Consider the following 20,269-nt stretch of genomic DNA (forward strand, 5'->3'; position numbering starts at 1 on the left):
TCATGTCAAGTTTGTGGTCAACCAAGACTCCTAGATCCTTTTCCCATGTACTGCTCTCAAGCCAGGTGCCACCCATCTTGTATTTGTGCCTCTCATTTTTTTTGCCCAAGTGCAATACTTTACATTTCTCCCTGTTAAAATTCATCTTGTTTGTTTTGGCCCAGTTCTCTAATCTGTCAAGGTTGTTTTGAAGTGTGATCCTGTCCTCTGGGGTGTTAGCCACCCCTCTCAGTTTGGTGTCATCTGCAAATTTGATCAGGATGCCCTTGAGTCCATCATCCAAGTTGTTGATAAAGATGTTAATCGATCACATGACAGTGTGCACGCACAGTATTTGAATGGCAATGCCCAGTGCTTTTTTTTTTCTAGGGATACTCAGGGTACGGTACGCACACCCCCTAAACATTTTGTGAATCTTTTGTACTTTGGTCCATTTACTGTCCTGTATTCATTTTTCCCAAGTTGAACTATAACATGGTGATTTTCATGAGTCAAAATGAGAGTACCCCTAAGCGGTTTTTTAAGAACAAAAAAGCACTGGCAGTGACCATCAACTTAGGGGGACAGCCCCCTCATATATTTTATTGGGGGGGGGAAATCCCTCAGCCCCTAGGACTTGGCTCCTATGTGTGGGTCAGCAAAGAAGGGCTGCTTTGCATGCAGAAAGGGATCATAGAAGCTATTTGTGGGACAAATTAGTCTATTTGTGGGACAGCTATTAGTCCAACCCCCTGCAATGCAGGACTTGGAGGTGGCCCAAACTGGGGATTGAACCTACGATGGTTCTCACCAACCTGAGCCTTTGTTCCTGATTAAGCAGCTCTTCCTCAATGAGGACTGGCACCTTACATTATCCGTTCTGGAAGTCCGTTCGACTTCTGAAACATTTGGAAACCAAATCGTGGCTTCTGATTGGCTGCAGGAAGCTCCTGCAGCCAATCGGAAGCCGCAGAAGCCCCATCGTATGTTCAGCTTCCAAAAATAGTTTGTAAACCAGAACACTCACTTCCAGGTTTGTGGGAGCCAAAATGTTCGAGAACTAAGCTGTTCGAAAACCAAGGTACAGCTGCATCGTCCTCCTTAGTGCCACTATTCTGAATAATTCTTTTTATACAGTATGGGGCACTGGGGATGAATTTAAGAAACCAAGGGGGCAGTGGCCCCACAGTATTGGGGGCCCTGGTATTATACAAAGATTTCCTTTTTTCACTTGGTCAGTATCTAAACCCCCCCTCCCGCTTTCTTCATTGGTCTTCTGGATGTCCGGGGGGGGGGCGGTATTGATAATAAAATGTTTTCACGGAGAATGCTAAGATGGGCAGTGATACGGAAGGGGGGGCATGTCTTCTTCACCTCCTTCTTCGCTACAATATATCCATTTATTTCCAACTGTCAATGACAGAAGGGACTAAAATCTATAAATCATAGAAAATCAACGTGCCAATTTGCTCAATTTCTCTAGGACTCCATGACACCTCCCCTGTCCTCCATAATCCCTCAAGCAAGGTGTTAAGACCCTAATCCTGTCAAATCACTCTGCCAAGCCTTTCCTCGGGCAATGCCAGGTGGCAGACTATGCATACATGGACCATTGTCTTCTCATCAGGTACTCAGGACGTGCTTATCTGCGCATATCTCCAGCTCTGCACATTCTCCCCTCCCTCCTCCATATGTTAATCCTGTGTGACCCAACCTCTTCTTAATGTATTCATGATGTAATCTGTGTAACCCAACCTCTTCTTAATGTATTCATGATGTAACTGGGATGTATTTTGCACTGTATCCTGGGACATGGAGGGAAGTTTCAAAAGTTCATGTCACCCCTTTCTCGCTGTTCAATCTCGCCTTGAACCTGTTGCGCAATAAACTTGGATCTTCTGCAGTTTTGCTCCTGTCTCCGGCTGAGCTCATTTTCCTCCGCAGGCACCCGCGGACTTAGTCCAACGAGCTGGGTGTCAGAGCAGCCTTGCACCCAGATTTTACTGTAACAGGCAGGAAGCTTTTGTAGGCACCAAGGGAGCTGGGTGGGGATTTGAGGGCTGTGCTGGAGGACTCCCAGCTCTAACTACTGCACCACGCTGCCTTCTGAGTCGTGTCCCCCACTGGAACGGGGGTTCTACCAATCCAGACGAGCATCTGGTCAGCTGCCTCTGTGCACCTCCTTCGAAAACTCAGGCAAGCTGATTTCGCAGCCAAGACAGCCCTCTGTTCAGCTGGGGTCCTCCAGAGGTTTTGCGGAAAGGTTTTCTCAAGGCCACCTGTGAAAGTATAGCTGGGGAGGCAAGTGTTTGCTCACAGCGACAGAGAAACGGTTCTGAACCGTGGGTTGGGAACCCATTTTTGCTGGAGGGTCCAAAATCCTTATCAGAGCCCAGCACCAAGACAGGCAAAAATTCAGAGGGGGAGAAGAGTTGCCTGCCTGTCAATCACCTGACATCAGCCAATCAGGAGTTTTGAAGTCCCTTGTCTGAAACTCTGGAGAGATGCTGCCAGTCAATGAAGTCGACGAACTCAATGAACTAACAATCTGACAACTTTTTATGTTCCAAGTTCATATGCTTAGGTTAGGGGTGTGAGAGGAATTTTGAGGTCTTAGATATATGGTAATGTTCATAACCGCACGTACATAGATCAGCACAGGAAGACCGACCTGAAGCTATTTTGATTCCTAAACTGAGCAAATGTTTTCTCTGAAAGGTCAAAGTGGGAAACCTCCCCATTGTCTTTTCCTTCACAAATCCTGTCTTAAGGACACATTTAAGATATGAATAGGGTGTGAGTCTGTGACCTGGCCCAGGAACTAAGTATTTTATCACTACAAAAGAATGGCCAGGCTCCCCAGGCAATCCAGTCAAGTAACCTGCCAGGCAGGAGATAAACAAGGACAGGAGAAAAACTGTAGCCTTATGAGGCTTTGCCCTCGGGTGGGAAAAATATTGCGCCTGGGAAAGGGAAGTGGGAGTCAACAGACACTCAAGGAATAGTTTCGGAGAAAAAGGTTTGATTTCTACCATCCATGAACTGGTAGAAGGAGCAAGTGTGATAGTCCACAAAAGCATGCACGAGTTCACAATCATGTGCACAAACATATATACCCATTCCAGATCCCTCCTCCTTTCTCCTCCCTCAGGAGTCCTGCCCCATGATGTGTTCCCCTGAGCATGTACAGAAAGCTGTCTTGGAGCTTTTGTGGACTCTTGGCAGGAAAGGGGGTGAGGGGGTTTCAGTGTGTTCCAGTTGTTTCATTCTTGTGCTTTGGCACGGTTCCCGGACAGAAAGCAAGTTGCAGTGTGGTTCTTTAGCAAGGCCAGAAGGCATGAGAAAGGCCTGAGAAACAATGGATTGTTCTCTACCTTTGTTACAGCAGAGCGGAATGTTTCTGATGCTTAGCTGCTGAGAAAATGATTTTGAGAAGCTTTGAGAAGCTTTGAGCCTGCTTTGGTGGGGGGTGACTTCGGGCCTAGGTGAGGTCACCTGTCCTCACCTTCCTTCAAAACAACATTTAAATTTCTGTTTAGACCACCTTTTTTGTGATGTATCTGAGGGGTGGTCTTAGGTTACACCCCTTCTGTGATGTATGTATGATGTTTCTGGGGGTGGTCTTGATCTACAGGGTGGCAATTTCAAAAGTCTTTATAAGGCCTTGCACGCCATTTTTCTGGGTCCTCCTCCTCTCCTGCGTGTGAGGGGAGCACCCTGTTGCAACAGATCAATAAAGATCAAGCTTACTAGCTGCTTTGCTTCTCAATATTCTCTGGTTGGCCTCTGTTATTCTCTCCTACTGAAGGGGTACAGTTAGGGTTACCCCAGAAAGCCCTAAAAACTGTTTGTGAATCCCCCCCCCCCAGCCAGGCCTCGGCGTACGCATTTTAAAAACTGCATTTTCCTCTAAGACAAAAAGCACGAGCTAAGCAGTCCTCTCTGTAACAAAAACGCTGTAACAAACCCAGAGCTGAGAACAGTAAAGCTTTTCGCTTCCCAGATCCAAGACAACTTTGTCCTGGTACATTGATTTGCAACATACTTCCGGGAACAGAACCAGGGAACGAAAAGCAACATTCTATGTAAGAATCTGTGAAGGGGGAGAGGAAAAAAGGGGTTTGAAAAAAGGATAAAACCTGCTTGTAAAATGTTTTCGGGGCGGCCTGTCTTTTGTGAACTGAATCACACAGGTGCCTCTGCCCCCCCCCCCCATGGCAGAATAAAACGCTCTTTCTCTGGATTAACCCCTTGGTGTCGTTTGGCTCCTTTTGTCTCTGCTCGGGTGCAAAAATTGTTCCTACCCAAGGATTAAAAAGGCTACTCTACTAATAGGGCAGTGGTGTAGCGTGGGGGGTGCAGGGGGGGCCGGCCGCACCGGGCGCAACATCTGGGGGGAGGCGTGCTCACACTCGCCGAGCCGCCGCCCACTGTGGAGGGGAGGGTGCCAGGCGTGCGGTGCGGTGCGGAGAGAGAGCGAGGGACTATCTGGGGGAGGGACAGTGCAGCGGGGGGGGGGGGCGCAAATTACTTGCCTTGCCCCGGGTGCTGACAACCCACGCTACGCCACTGCAATAGGGAACCTATGTAAGGACTCTATATGGACTCTTGGATACCCCATAAGGGAAAAGGGCAATTTTTTGTTTACAACAGGGGCGGGGAGTGTCAGTTTGGAGAATCAACAAAGGATGGAAATTCTGTTTATTCAGGACATTTATCCCCCAGCTCCCAATTCCAGGGTTGCTTACAAGCACATTCAAAAGAACTATACAAACATACAGCGATACAACTTACCAAACAACAACAACAACAGCCACCACCCCAAAGACCCACCATTGAAACACCATCATAAAAACTTTAAAAACCACCACCTTGCATATAAAGTTATGGAACAGAAAGCAGAAAGAAAAGATCAGAGGGAGAAAAGGAGGAGACAGCCCTGATCAGAGAAGAATGGCAAATCAAGTTGATGGACTAGGCCCAAATGGCAAAATTACCGTATTTTTTGCTCTATAAGACTCACTTTTTCCCTCCTAAAAAGTAAGGGGAAATCTGTGTGCGTCTTATGGTGCGAAAGCAGGCTGCGCAGCTATCCCAGAAGCCAGAACAGCAAGAGGGATCGCTGCTTTCACTGCGCAGCAATCCCTCTTGCTGTTCTGGCTTCTGAGATTCAGAATATTTTTTTTCTTGTTTTCCTCCTCCAAAAACTAGGTGCGTCTTGTAGTCTGGTGCGTTTTATAGAGCGAAAAATACGGTAACTGGGACGCTCAGGAATCAAAAAGACAATAAATTTAAAAAAGAATGGGAAATGTTTATAAAGTATATGCAGAATTATTATAAACTGGTCAAACGATGGCAGGATTTTAAATACACTCGTAATGTAACAGAACATAGAGATACAGTGGTACCTCGCAAGACGAATGCCTCGCAAGACGAAAGAGTTTTTTGTTTTTTGAGTTGCTTCGCAAGACGAATTTCCCTATGGGCTTGCTTTGCAAGACGAAAACGTCTTGCGCCTTTTTCTTAAAACCGTCAATGCATTCCTATGGGAAACCGTCAATGCATTTCCTATGGGAAACCGTGCTTCGCAAGACAAAAAAATTCACAAGGCGAAAAAACTCGCAGAACGAATTAATTTCGTCTTGCGAGGCCCCACTGTAACTTAGGAAGGTGAAAAATTGGAGAAGTACTGATACGCAGCTGAAAATAGAATTAAAAGGACCCATGAAAGGGACGAGGGAAGTCAGGAGATTCAGAGCAATCTCCATATTTGGATTTTGTACTGTTTTATGCTGTATGTTTATATCCTTGAAGATCAATAAAAAAGATTATTTAAAAAAAAGATCAGGGGGAGAGAGAGGAATGTTCATTTCAGGATTCACTAATTATTATTCACATACCAAAGGGGAAATAAGGCAAAAACGAGTTAGTATTTAGTAATTCAATAATGAGCTACAAGTTCTCTTGGTCGAGGAATGTCATGGGTTGGTTGGACGCAGAGGAACGGGGAGAGGAACCAGAGAGGAACCCCTAAGGGAAGGAGTCTCGGAGCCCGGGGATTGGTGGTGGGCCAACAATGAATGATCACAGGGAGAAGATGGAGAAGTGGAGGTGTCAGAAGCTGAAGAGGTAACAGGGCTTAGTGAGCGGGGAGAGTCTGTGGCCGAGAGAAGCCCAGAATCAGAGGCTGGAGAAGAGGGAGAGATGAGTCCGGCTGGTGAGGAAGCCAAGGAGTCTCCCCCTCCTGCTGCGACAGGCTCCCCTGACTCCTGGAACCAGAAGAGGTATGAAATGGGAAGAGCAAAGGCGGGCTGCTTGCTGGCGCGGTCTCCGATTGCTTGGAAGAAACCTTCAGTCCTCGCAACGGCCTCCTTGGGTCAAGATCTACCAGGAAGAGCAGCTGTGGCTCACTAGGCCTGGACTGTTTTGTTTCTTTGACTAAAGGGTTTAACATCACTGAAACCTAGTGAGCTATTGTGGACCCGGTCCCGACACCCGCCCTGCCAGGAATCGACTCGTATGTTTCATGCTTGTGCCCAAAGTGTCGTGACATTTCTGGGCACGGAGGCAATACACTGATTCCCAGGCTGTTCAGCCTTTTAAAAGGTCAACGGTCACACTTTGAACTGAGCCTCGAATGCCATTTGCTACAGGCCACAGGAGGGGAGAGTGCTCTTGTGTTCGAATCCTGCTTGCTGGTTTATCCAAGGCATCTAGTTGGCCACCGTGAGAATGGGATGCTAAATTAGAGGGGCCATTGGCTTGATCCAGCAATCTCTTCTTACGTTCCTCATTCCTGCCAATAGTATCCCCCATATTGTCAGTTCATTCACCCCACCAGCTGTTTGGATTCAAGGGCCTTATTAGACCTGAAGGTCATTCTACCCTCTTGACTTTCTAAGGTGGATTCTCTGATGTGCAGTAAGGCTCATCTTCCAAGAAAAGCTTTTCCCACACTCTGTGCATTTGTGCGCTTTCTACATTGTGTTGATTCATCAACAAGGAGCGATGCACTTCCTGTAATTATTTATACTTTCCCCAAATAGCCGGCATTTATGTGGCTTTCCCCCTTGTGCGACTCATCTGACGTACGGCAAGGGTTTTCTTCTGCGCAAAGCTCTCCCCTCTGGGCATGGAGGTTTCGTTTCATTTAAAAGAATTTGTACATCGCTTGTTCTTCCTTTGTGTGACTTACTTGATGGTCAGTTAGGCTGGCCTTCTTACAGAAGCTCCTCCCGCACTCAAAGCACTTGTACGGCTTCACCCCGGCATGGATTCTCTCATGTCTCCTAAGGTTCGCAAGCATGCTGAAGCTTTTCCCGCACGCCGGGCATTTGTAGGGCTTCTCCCCTGTGTGAGACCTCTGGTGGGATCGAAGCGTCGCCTTGACGCTGAAGCTTTTCCCGCACTCCAAGCAAGTGTACGGTTTTACCCCCGTGTGAGATCTCAGGTGTGTGGAGAGGTGCGTCGTCTGCGTGAAGCTCTTCCCGCACTCGGGGCACGTGTACGGCTTTTCCCCCGTGTGGGATCTCCGATGGGCCGTGAAGTGCCCCTTCTGCGCGAAGCTTTTCCCGCACTCCAAGCACTGGAAGGGCTTCTCGCCCGTGTGAGATCTCTGGTGTGTAATGAAGTGCCCCTTCTGCGTGAAGCCCTTTCCGCACTCCAAGCAGTTGTACAGCTTTTCCCCCGTGTGGTTTCTCTGGTGGATAGTGAGGCTCCTCTTGCGCGTGAAGCTTTTCCCACACTCCAGGCAGGCGTACGGCTTCTTCCCCGCGTGATTTCCTTGGTGGTGGTCGGTTAAAGTCCTCTTCCCGCTGGAGACTTTTGGGCACTTAGGCTGAGAGGCCACAACCCCAGAATTCTCAGCCATGGATTCTTTGCGGTCCACAGTGATTTTGCCAGGGTGCAGCAGGGCATGCTCCTTTTCGGTGAAATGTACAGCCACTTCCTCAAAGGAAACCTGGGAAGGAAGGAAGGAAGGAAGGAAGGAAGGAAGGAAGGAAGGAAGGAAAACAAAGCGAGAAAGAGAGAGAGAGAGAGAGAGAGAGAGAGAGAGAGAGAATACAATAGTTAATAATAATAATAATAAATTCTATTTATACCCTGCCCTCCCCAGCTGAAGCTGGGCTCAGGGCGGCTAACAACAATCAAAATACAGTGGTGCCTCGCAAGACGAAAAGAATCCGTTCCGCGAGTCTCTTCGTCTAGCGGTTTTTTCATCTTGCGAAGCAACCCTATTAGCGGATTAGCGCTATTAGCGGTTTAGCGGCTATTAAAGGCTTAAGGGATTAGCGGATTAGCTGCTAAAAGGCTATTAGCAGCTTAGTGCCTTAGAAAAAGGGGGTGGGGAGCGAAAAGAAATCGCAAGACATTTTCGTCTTCCGAAGCAAGCCCATAGAGAAATTCGTCCTGCGAAGCGCATTGAAAAACGGAAAACCCTTTCGTCTAGCGGGTTTTCCGTCTTGCGAGGCATTCGTCTTGAGGGGCACCACTGTAATCCAACATTCTAAAAACCTTTCATTATAAAAATTAATTAAAATCAAATTGATGGCAACCATTAAGCAAAATTCTGTGCAGATTGCCAGAGGAGGGGGTCAGGCTGGGCCCTGACCAAAGGCCTGGTGGAACAGCTCTGTCTTGCAGGCCCTGAGGAAAGATGTCAAGTCTTGCAGGGCCCTAGTCTCTTGTGACAGAGCGTTCCACCAGGTTGGAGCCGCAGCCGAGAAAGCCCTGGCTCTAGTTGAGGCCAGCCTAACTTCTCTGTGGCCTGGGATCTTCAGGATGTTTTTATTTGCAGACCGTAAGTTCTTCTGTGGGACATACCAGGAGAGGCGGTCCCGTAGGTACGAGGGTCCTAGGCCGTATAGGGCTTTAAAGGTTAAAACCAGCACCTTAAACCTGATCCTGTACTCCACCGGGAGCCAGTGCAGCTGGTATAGCACCGGATGAATGTGATCTCGCAGCGAAGACCCCATAACGAGTCTCGCCGTGGCATTCTGCACCCGCTGGAGTTTCTGGGTCAATCTCAAGGGCAGCCCCACGTAGAGTTCTTATTCTCTTAACAGTTAATGCAACAGCAACTCTCTAGACCTGTGGTTCCCAGCGTGGGGCACACCTCCCACAGGGGGGGGGGATATTTGAGAATGAGTTATTAACAGTTAATGGGCTTTTAGCCTTCCTCCACATGAATAGGAGTTCACCTTTTGAATTCAGTGGTACCTCGGGTTACAGACGCTTCAAGTTACAGACTCCGCTAACCCAGAAATATTACCTCGGGTTAAGAACTTTGCTTCGGGATGAGAACAGAAATCGCACAGCAGCAGCGGGAGGCCCCAATTAGCTAAAGTGGTATCTCAGGCTAAGAACAGTTTCAGGTTAAGAACGGACCTCCAGAACGAATTAAGTTCTTAACCCGAGGTACCACTGTAATAGGAATTATATGTCACGGGGGGGGGGGGCGGATCAGGATTTTAGAGATGCTTAGGTGGGGCATGGCCAAAAAAAAGGTTGGGAACCACTGCTCTAGACCATGGTTAGCTTGTATCGAATCATAGCTTGGTTTCTAAACTATGGTTAGAACGAACCATGGTTTGGTGCGAGGTTATTCCAATTTCTTTTTTCAAATGATTAGTAATAACATTTATTTTATTAACAACAACAACAAAAGGGCAAATGTTAGAACAGGGGGGAAATAATCCAAACTTTTAAACGATAAAGTGTCGCAGCCTGGAAGGACAAAAGTACAAAGATACAGGGCAGCTGTAAATAGACAAGAAAGTTTTCCCCTGTGAACCGCCCAGAGAACTTCGGGTGCAGGGCGCTATATAAATTTAATAAATAAAACAATAAGCAAAGCATTCTCTCTTTGTATGTGTCCCTTGACAGTTCTGCCGCTGCTAAGCGTGGTCCAACAGCTGATTCCTCCAGGGGAATAATGAGGGAATTAGAATCATAGAATCATAGAGTTGGAAGAGACCACAAGGGCCATCGAGTCCAACCCCCTGCCAAGCAGGAAACACCATCAGAGCACTCCTGACATATGGTTGTCAAGCCTCTGCTTAAAGACCTCCAAAGAAGGAGACTCCACCACACTCCTTGGCAGCAAATTCCACTGTCGAACAGCTCTTACTGTCAGGAAGTTCTTCCTAATGTTTAGGTGAAATCTTCTTTCTTGTAGTTTGGATCCATTGCTCCGTGTCCGCTTCTCTGGAGCAGCAGAAAACAACCTTTCTCCCTCCTCTATGTGACATCCTTTCATATATTTGAACATGGCTATCATATCACCCCTTAACCTCCTCTTCTCCAGGCTAAACATGCCCAGCTCCCTTAGCCGTTCCTCATAAGGCATCGTTTCCAGGCCTTTGACCATTTTGGTTGCCCTCCTCTGGACACGTTCCAGTTTGTCAGTGTCCTTCTTGAACTGTGGTGCCCAGAACTGGACACAGTACTCCAGGTGAGGTCTGACCAGAGCAGAATACAGTGGCACTATTACTTCCCTTGGGCCTTTAGGGAGGGGCATTCACAGTGGGCAACGCTGACTGATGGAAAGGGAAAGAGATTCTTTCAGGAAGAGGGAGACAGGCAGCAGGCAGAGGAAACCAGAGAATCCCAGGGCTGTCACTCCAGAGATCCCGCCTCTTACCTGATCCGGTTGCCCAGAAACCATTTCCATTGGACCGGAAGGGAGACATGAGGTAGAACATATAACTGGCATACTTGGCACATCTCCTATGAGGGGTACAAAGATATAAGGATGATCAACAAATTACTAACAAAGATCTGTTGGAAATGTAAAGAAAAAGAAGGCAACTTTTATCATATGTGGTGGTCTTATAAGGTAATAAAAGCATTCTGGGAAATGATATATAATGAGATGAAACAAATGTTCAAATTATTATTTTTTTAAAAATCCAGAAGTTTTTTTTATTAGGAATTATAGGTGCTGGTATTCCAAGGGAGAAGAAAAGACTTTTTTATGTATGCGACGACAGCCGCACGGATGCTATTAGCCCAGAGATGGAAAGAAGATAAAGTCCCTACCGGAGAAGAATGGCAAATTAAACTGTTGGACTGGGCTGAAATGGCAAAACTGACTGGAAAGCTCAGAAACCAAGAAGACCAAACTTTAAAAAAGAATGGGGAACATTGATTAAGTTATCTTGGAGACCACTGTAAGCAGATGAAAACATTAGCAGGATTGTAATAACACTTGTAGTGGGACACGGGTGGCGCTGTGGGTAAAACCTCAGCGCCTAGGACTTGCCGATCGCATGGTCGGCGGTTCGAATCCCCGCGGCGGGGTGCGCTCCTGTCGTTCGGTCCCAGCGCCTGCCAACCTAGCAGTTCGAAAGCACCCCTAAGTGCAAGTAGATAAATAGGGACCGCTTACTAGCGGGAAGGTAAACGGCATTCCGTGTGCTGTGCTGGCTCGCCAGATGCAGCTTGTCACGCTGGCCACGTGACCCGGAAGTGTCTGCGGACAGCGCTGGCTCCCGGCCTATAGAGTGAAATGAGCGCACAACCCTAGAGTCTGTCAAGACTGGCCCGTACGGGCAGGGGTACCTTTACCTTTAATAACACTTGTAGTGTAGCAAGTCCTAGGGAGACAATGGAGTTATATAAAATATAAAAAGTAAAGGTAAAGGTACCCCTGCCCGTACGGGCCAGTCTTGACAGACTCTAGGGTTGTGCGCCCATCTCACTTAAGAGGCCAGGGGCCAGCGCTGTCCGAAGACACTTCCGGGTCACGTGGCCAGCGTGACATCGCTGCTCTGGCGAGCCAGAGCCGCACACGGAAACGCCGTTTACCTTCCCGCTAGTAAGCAGTCCCTATTTATCTACTTGCACCCGGAGGTGCTTTCGAACTGCTAGGTTGGCAGGCGCTGGGACCGAACAACGGGAGCGCACCCCGCCGAGGGGATTCGAACCGCCGACCTTTCGATCGGCAAGCCCTAGGCGCTGAGGCTTTTACCCACAGCGCCACCCGCGTCCCTATATAAAATATAGATTATTGGAAAAGATGCAGTAGAAAAGGTTTAATAGGACCCATGGAGGGGAGATGGGAAGTCTGGAGATTTGGAGGAACCCGTAAATGTGGATGCGTATGGTTGTATTGTTATTTTCTTAACCTGTAAAATCAAATAAAAACTATTTCAAAAAACAAAACAAAACAAAAAAACAAATTACTAACATGTGTCTAGTGAAATGTGTTGGTCTGGCCTGTCCCAAAATCCTGTTCTCAAGGTGGCTAACCAGATACCTACAGGAATTGCCCCCGCAAGCAGAAACTAAGCACAACAGCACCCTCTCCCCCAATAATTGTTATTCAGTGGGATGTACTGCCTCAGATTGTGGAGCGAGAGCATGGAGCCGTCGTGGCGAGAGGGAGACCAAGCTGATATTTTATCCTGTTAGCTCTTACTCCGCAAAGTGGCGCCTTCGTCCTCCTCCTGTTTAATCAACTTGGACAGAAGCCTCTGCCGAGAGTCCACCGGGGCCGCATTCTGTACCTTGGAGAAGTCAGTGGCTTCTTCTGCAAACAGGCCCTGAAATACAAAGACCGGGAAGGGTTACAATAGGGATTTGTGAGTGTGGATTAGAAAAGGCTTCTGAGGGCCATTCTGTTAAAAAGCGGTGGCTGGTTTTTCCAGTGTCACGGCAATTGTCCACAGACAGCTTTCCGGGTCATGAGGACAGCAGGACTAAACTGCTTCCGGTGCAACGGGACACCATGACAGAAGCCAAAGCGCACAGAAACACCGTTAACCTTCCTGACGCAGTGGCACCTATTTATCTACTTGTACTGGTGTGCTTTCGAACTACTAGGTTGGCAGGAGCTGGGAAAGCAATGGGAGCTCATTCCGTGGTGGTGATTTGAACTGCTGAGCTTCTGATCGGCAAGCCCAAGAGCATGGGTAGGCAAACTAAGGCCCGGGGGCCGGATCTGGTCCAATCACCTTCTCAATCCAGCCCGCAGATGGTCTGGGAATCAGCGAGTTTTTACATGAGTAGAAAGTGCCCTTTTATTTAAAATGCCTCTCTGGGTTATTTGTGGGGTCTGCTTGGTGTTTTTACGTGGGTAGAATGTGCCCTTTTATTTAAAATGCACCTCTAGGTTATTTGTGGGGCATAGGAATTTGTTCATGCCCGCCCCCCAAATATAGTCCGGCCCCCCAAAAGGTCTGAGGGACAGTGGACTGGCCCCCTGCTGAAAAAGTTTGCTGACCCCTGCCCAAGAGGCTCAGTGGTTTGGACCACTTACCTTTGACTGGACTTAACTGTCCAGGGGTCCTTTACCTTTTACCTTTTTACAAGGTGGCCACACCATTCTCATGGACTCTCACACACAAACCTCTCACGATTCACATATTCATCCCTCCCACCCCAAATCCATCTCTCCTGCTCTCCTCAGAGTATTGTGGAAGAACGATGTCAATCAACATTTGATGATCTCCTTCTACCGGTCCACAATATAAAGTGTCCTTTCATACTGCATCACGGTGTGGTACGCTGGTTTGGCATCAACTGATAGGAAGTGCCTACAGAGGGTGGTGAATACAGCACAAGATATTATGGGCTGTCCCGTGAATCCGCTGGATGACATTGCGGAAGAAGGTTGCCTCAGGAGAGTGAGGAGAATTCTCAGGGATGATTCACACCGTGGCCGGCACTTCCTTGATCTCCTGCCCTCAGGCAGAAGATACAGAAGCATGATTAGTCGCACCAACAGGGTAAAGAACAGCTTCTATCCCTGGGCTGTTAGGCTGCTGAATGAAAAGATAACAACAGGGCAACTGACTTTTGGGTTTGGTGGGTGTGCGTCAGTAAACAAGGGGAATTAAGACTAAGAGAGCTGAGTGGGGGGTGCTCGTGTAATCTCACTGTATACAAGTTGTACAAGTGACAATAAAGTATTTCAATTTCTCTCTTTCTGTTTCTCTCTCTCTCTCTCTCTCTCTCTCACACACACACACACACACACACGTCCACGAAATGTTTTCTGGGGCAGATTTCCCCCAGTGTGGGGCAGTCAAAGGAAAACGCCATTAAGCATGAAGCGGGCTAATTTCTCAACAAAAAATGGAAGAATTGTGTTTATGTTTTTGCCTCAGTTTCTTAAAACGCTAGGAATTTACTTTTTTTTATAAGAAAAATGACACCTGGGAATCTGGAGATTATGGTTTATCCCAGAGGAACAAGGGCTGCAGAATTGGACCAAGGCCGGGTTCCAGATTCCAAGGCTGGTGGTCTGGAGCCGGTCAAACCTGAATTGGGACCCCATGGGTATAAACACCTCACCTGCTGCCGTTCCTGCTTCACATCCTCTTGGTGGCTGAGGAGGAAACCTTCGGCCAAGGCCACCGCCTGGGAACTAGTCTCCGCTCTGCATCTCCTCACCCAGTTCTCCATCTCCGGGGGGAGGACAGCCAGGAACTGCTCCAGGACCACCAAGTCCAGGATCTGAGCCTTGGTGTGTCTCTCTGGCTTCAGCCACTCGCGGCAAAGATGGTGGAGTTGGCTGCAGGCTTCCCGGGGTCCCTCAGCCTCCTGGTAGCAGAACCCCCTGAAGTGCTGGCACGGCACATCTGAGCAGAGGGTCTCCTCCTTGATTATGACCTTCTGCACATTTCCGTCCCAGAAGTCCCCGCTGTGCCCACCTCCGACGGTGTTGGTGCTCCTTCCTGCTTCAGGGCCCGTTGCTCCCTGCTCCCGCAACTTCGGCTCCTGCTCCAACATGGCTGAAGGTCGCTTCTGCTATAGTCTGTCTCACAGCAAAGATTGGCCACTGGTGGGAAGGAAGCCAAGCCCTGCAAAGTGAACAAGATGGTCTGTGAGGGGAAAACTAACTTGCTATGTTAAGAGTTACAAAGCTACAGTTCCCAGAGGGGCTTAAAATTCATAGAAGTGTAGAGCTGAAGAAACCCCAAGGGTCATCTAGCACAACCCCTTGCAAATGCAGGGATCAACCCCCCTTCCCAGTGAATTCTGGGAATTGCAGCTCTGTGAGGAAACAGGGGATCTCCCAACAGCTCCCAGAGCCCTTAACAAACGTCCGCTCCCAGAATCCTTTGGGGGAAGCTGTGGCCGTTTAAAATGGTATCAAATGGGGACGTGACTAGAATTATTTGGCTCTGCCTGTAATTGGTTGTGGATCCACTTACTGTCTGGCAGCCCTGCTTTCTGCCTTCAATGAATATTATTGGATGGATATTGTTTGTTTTCCCCAGCCCCCTCCTCACAGGCACTCCCCTGCTTTTTCTTCCCCACATATCTGGCCCTGCTCTTAGCCAAGGGTGCCTTCGCTCTCCTTGTGGGAATGTCTTCCTACCACCACCTCAGTGCTAGAAACTCCCTGGGCACTTTTCGGTCACGTGGAGACCTCTAGATGCCAAGGCTGGCAACTGACTTCTCCATCTGGCTGGCCACTCCATCTTGCTTTTGCAGGTCCGCAGAAGTTCTCATTTACTGCATTTATATCCCAACTTTTTCTCCAAGGGGCACATGGTTCAACCCACTCCTCGGTTAATCCCTACAACGACCCTGTGAGGCTGCCAAAGGTCACCCAGTGATGGAGTGGTGGGTTTGAACCCTTATCCTGGTCTGGCATGCTAACCCAGAGCATTCTAAGCTTTTCGCCGGAGACACACTTTTTAAGACACGTATCATTTCGCGACACGTTGATTCAGTTTTACTAGCAAACCAGAGGTTAAACGAAACCCTTTCCAGCCCCAGGAGGAACGTGAGAAGCGTTCGCAAGACACACCTACACACTGCAGCCGAGTGACACAATTTGGAAAGCTCTGCTCTCACCACTACACCGCACTGCCTTCCGACAGTACTTCTGCTATGGGGCAGCTGGATAAATCAAGCGGGGAACTAGATATGGGGAGAACGCATTTCTTTCCTCCCAACTCTGCAATTCTATGATTCTATGCCAATCCCCCCCCCCGCCTGAAACCCTGGAGAGCTGCTGCCAGCCAGTGTCGACAATATTAGGTGGCCCCATTGGTCTGTCTCAGTGCAAGGCAGCTTTTAAGCCCTTTCTCCCCAAGTCACCCTTCGGAGGGGTCTTCCCACCCGCCCCCTCTTGCCTCCACTGCGCCTCTGCAGGTCTTCCACCCAGGAAAATGGGGAGGGGGCTCACCAGACACCCCCCCGCCCTGAAGCTGGAAACACCAAGGGAAACTCTTTCCACTGCGCTGGGGAAACTTTATCCCTGCTCGAAGCAATGCGCAGCAGCAAACAACTCTTTAGCTTCTTCCCTGCGCACCAGTCTCCAAGGAGGGAGCAGCCAGGCGGGAGGGGGCGGGGGTTCCGCTCTGGAGGACCAAGAGCCTCCTCCTGCCAACTTCCTTCCTCTCTAGGAAGCTGCCTCCAAGCATCGGTGCACTTAACCCTTGCAGAGACTGTGGCAAGGTGATGTCCCTTGCAGAGACATCACCTTGCCAACAAAGGTCTAACAGCCATGGTTTTCCCAGTAGTGATGTATGGAAGTGAGAGCTGGACCATAAAGAAGGCTGATCGCCGAAGAATTGATGCTTTTAAATTATGGTGCTGGAGGAGACTCTTGAGAGTCCTATGGACTGCAAGAAGATCAAACCTATCCATTCTTAGGGAAATCAGCCCTGAGTGCTCACTGGAAGGCTGAAGCTGAGGCTCCAATACTTTGGCCACCTCATGAGAAGAGAAGACTCCCTGGAAAAGACCCTGATGTTGGGAAAGATGGAGGGCACAAGGGGACGACAGAGGACGAGATGGTTGGACAGAGAGAGAGAGAGAGAGAGAGAGAGAGAGAGGGAGAGAGAAAGAGAAAGAGAAAGAGAAAAAGGGTCTCTGCCCTAAAACATTTACAATCAAGAATGCTGACACTGGGGTTCACAGAAAGGACTAGTTCAGTTTCAGCAAGTTTATTTTTTGTTTCATAAAATTTATATACCACTTGACCGTAAAAGAATGAAGGAATTTCTGATGGAAATTCCCAGGTGTCAAAAAAGGTTATTTATGTATGCCCGTGTCTCGTTAGCCGAAAAATGGAAAACGAGTGAGGTCCCAACCAAAGAAGAGTGGCAACTTAAGCTGAAAGAATATGTGTGGCTTTCAGACTTAACATCTAGAATAAGAGAACAAGAAGAACATGAGTTCGGAGAAGATCTGAAAATGTTTATTGAATATATGGGGGGGGGGAATTGTGTACACTTGAAAATGTTGGCAGCATTAAGATAAATTCAACAGCGTAAATAAGTTTTGATGGATGTAATAATGGAATACTGAATGGTTTTGTTTATGTAAAATATGCAGGGATTTACGACAGGCAAAATGAACCATGGAAAGAGAGGAAGGGAAGTCACTGATATTTTGAGGATGTTTAAATGCGTGTTTTAAATTGTAAAACAGAACATTTAATAAAAATATATAGAGAAAAGAATTAAGCTATAACATTACAGTCGTACATTGGATCCCGAACGCCTTGCGAGACAAACGTTTTGGCTCCTGAAGGCTGCAAACCCGGACGTTATTGTTCCGGTTTGTGAACGTTCTTTGGAACCTGAATGTCTGATGGGGCTTCCACGGCTTCTGATTGGCTGTAGGAGTTTCCTGCAGCCAATTGGACACCGCACCTTGGTTCCCGAATGTTTTGGAAGTCGAATGGACTTCCGGAACAGATTCTGTTCGACTTCCGAGGTATGACTGTATCACCTTGCCAACTAAGGTCCGTACAGTTAAAGCTATGGTTTTCCCAGTAGTGATGTATGGAAGTGAGAGCTGGACCATAAAGAAGGCTGATCGCCGAAGAATTGATGCTTTTGAACTCTGGTGCTGGAGGAGACTCTTGAGAGTCCCATGGACTGCAAGAAGATCAAACCTCTCCATTCTGAAGGAAATCAGCCCTGAGTGCTCACTGGAAGGACAGATCCTGAAGCTGAGGCTCCAAGACTTTGGCCACCTCATGAGAAGAGAAGACTCCCTGGAAAAGACCCTGATGTTGGGAAAGATGGAGGGCACAAGGAGAAGGGGACGACAGAGGACGAGATGGGTGGACGGTGTTCTCGAAGCTACCAGCATGAGTTTGACCAAACTGCGGGAGGCAGTGGAAGACAGGAGTGCCTGGCGTGCTCTGGTCACGAAGAGTCGGACACGACTAAACGACTAAACAACAAGTCCAAGCAGCAACAGTATATACGTATTGTTGTTTAGTCATGTCTGACTCTTGCGCCTTGGTTTCTGAACATTTCAGAAGTCAAACGGATTTCCGGAACGCATTCTGTTCGAAAACCAAGGTATGACTGTACTAAGAAGCTAAGATGACAGATTGGATTGTTGTAAGCCAGAAAATGGTTTATCTCCTGCGTTTACGCCAATAAAACTCAGAAACGTGAGGAGTCAAGAGTCGGATCGTTCCGCAAAACTGCAACGCCGCTCGGTGGTTTAGGCAGTGGTATTTATAAAATTTCAAACAAAGCATTTCAATTTTCACCAATCATATACATCATCACCTCATTTCATGTTTAATACACATGCACAATAAACACTGGCAATTTCTGCTAAGTTCTGATTCCCACTGTGTTGTGTTTCATTGTGTTAGCGTGCATGTTGGGAAACCTGTGTTACGTGTAGCCATTTGCACCATGTAGCAACTTATGTTCTAGCTTTGAGCTGTTTCTTTGTGATTCACATATTAGCTGCATTTCTGCCCCAACTTGCAAAATCATCAGTTTCATGAAGTAACAGGCTACCATAACATCTCTTTTAGAAGCACACTCAAGGATTTACAGGGATACACATTATCACATTTATTGTGGCCCTTTGGGCCACTACCACATTCCCCCCTTTCAAGCTTAAAAGTGTGAGATTACTCACACTATTCAGCTTGACCTTTCTGTATGTTTAGTTGGAATCTCCTTTCTTGTAACTTGAAGCCATTACACACACACACACACACACACACACACACACAGACACACACAAACTATAGTACTACCCTCCCAGTAGATTAGCTACCCCTCCCAATTTGGTGTCATCTGCAAATTTGATGAGCATCCCCTCAATTCCTTTATCCAAGTCGTTTATGAAGACATTCCAGAAGACACGAAGGGCCATAGCATCCCTATCTCTGGGACAGTTTAAAAGAGAGAGAGAGAGAGAGAGAGAGAGAGAAAGAGAAAAAGGGTCTCTGCCCTAAAACATTTACAATCAAGAATGCTGACACTGGGGTTCACAGAAAGGACTAGTTCAGTTTCAGCAAGTTTATTTTTTGTTTCATAAAATTTATATACCACTTGACCGTAAAAGAATGAAGGAATTTCAGATGGAAATTCCCAGGTGTCAAAAAAGGTTATTTATGTATGCTACTACTGCGGCCCATGTTTCGTTAGCTGAAAAATGGAAAACGAGTGAGGTCCCAACCAAAGAAGAGTGGCAACAGCTGCCGGAATATGCGCAGCTTGCGGATTTAACATCTAGAATAAGAGAACAAGAAGAACATATGTTTAGAGAAGATTGGAAAATGTTTATTGAATATATGCGGGGGGGGGGGAATTGTGTACACTTGAAAATGTTGGCAGCATTAAGATAAATTCAACAGCGTAAATACGTTTTGATGGATGTAATAATGGAATACTGAATGGTTTAGTTTATGTAAAATATGCAGGGATTTACGACAGGCAAAATGAACCATGGAAAGAGAGGAAGGGAAGTCACTGATATTTTAAGGATGTTTAAATGAGTGTTTTAAATTGTAAAACAGAAAATTTAATAAAAATATATATAGAGAGAAAAGAATTAAGCTATAACATTACAGTCGTACATTGGATCCCGAACGTCTTGCGAGACAAACGTTTTGGCTCCTGAACGCTGCAAACCCGGACGTTATTGTTCCGGTTTGTGAACGTTCTTTGGAACCTGAATGTCTGACGGGGCTTCCACGGCTTCTGATTGGCTGTAGGAGTTTCCTGCAGCCAATTGGACACCGCACCTTGGTTCCCGAATGTTTTGGAAGTCGAATGGACTTCCGGAACAGATTCTGTTCGACTTCCGAGGTATGAATGTATCACCTTGCCAACTAAGGTCCGTATAGTTAAAGCCATGGTTTTCCCAGTAGTGATGTATGGAAGTGAGAGCTGGACCATAAAGAAGGCTGATCGCTGAAGAATTGATGCTTTTGAATTATGGTGCTGGAGGAGACTCTTGAGAGTCCCATGGACTGCAAGAAGATCAAACCTCTCCATTCTTAAGGAAATCAGCCCTGAGTGCTCACTGGAAGGACAGATCCTGAAGCTGAGGCTCCAAGATT

The 20,269-nt window shown here is 47.5% G+C and overlaps 1 protein-coding gene and 1 long non-coding RNA gene across 4 annotated transcripts in view; both read right to left on the reverse strand.

Moving 5' to 3' along the window:
- Nucleotides 1-3,115: 3,115 nt before the first annotated feature.
- Nucleotides 3,116-20,269, reverse strand: part of LOC310671218 — a 497,424-nt gene continuing 480,270 nt past the window's right edge. Inside the window, exon 2 of the long non-coding RNA XR_014507906.1 lies at nucleotides 3,116-3,452. This is a non-coding gene — a long non-coding RNA (uncharacterized lncRNA). The remainder of the gene's footprint in view (nucleotides 3,453-20,269) is intronic.
- On the reverse strand, nucleotides 7,113-16,301 carry LOC310670573 (putative zinc finger protein 75C). Of its 3 annotated transcripts, XM_083426129.1 has the most exons (5): nucleotides 15,743-16,301; nucleotides 14,278-14,786; nucleotides 12,401-12,524; nucleotides 10,622-10,707; nucleotides 7,113-7,939 (listed from the first exon to the last, which is right to left on the reverse strand). In XM_083426129.1, the coding sequence occupies exons 2-5, from the start codon at nucleotides 14,713-14,715 to the stop codon at nucleotides 7,130-7,132; spliced, it is 1,458 nt and encodes a 485-aa protein (XP_083282255.1). In that variant the 5' UTR covers nucleotides 14,716-14,786; nucleotides 15,743-16,301; the 3' UTR covers nucleotides 7,113-7,129. The 3 variants fall into 3 exon arrangements, with proteins under 3 accessions (XP_083282255.1, XP_083282256.1, XP_083282254.1); XM_083426130.1 differs by lacking the exon at nucleotides 15,743-16,301 and having other exon boundaries at nucleotides 12,401-12,505; nucleotides 14,271-15,175; XM_083426128.1 differs by lacking the exon at nucleotides 15,743-16,301 and having other exon boundaries at nucleotides 14,278-15,173.

Source organism: Podarcis tiliguerta, assembly GCF_965153285.1.
Source record: "Podarcis tiliguerta genome assembly, chromosome: 2".
Taxonomy (NCBI): domain Eukaryota; kingdom Metazoa; phylum Chordata; class Lepidosauria; order Squamata; family Lacertidae; genus Podarcis; species Podarcis tiliguerta.

Bases quoted from the DNA above. Each gene is read 5' to 3' on its own strand.
- LOC310670573 (XM_083426129.1), bottom strand. From the start codon at position 14,715: ATGTTGGAGCAGGAGCCGAAGTTGCGGGAGCAGGGAGCAACGGGCCCT. The intron at 12,525-14,277 runs GTGAGGTGTTTA...TTTGTATTTCAG, and splicing joins TGAAGCAGGAACGGCAGCAG to GGCCTGTTTGCAGAAGAAGC. The intron at 7,940-10,621 runs GTAAGAGGCGGG...CTTCCTTCCCAG, and splicing joins TTTCTGGGCAACCGGATCAG to GTTTCCTTTGAGGAAGTGGC.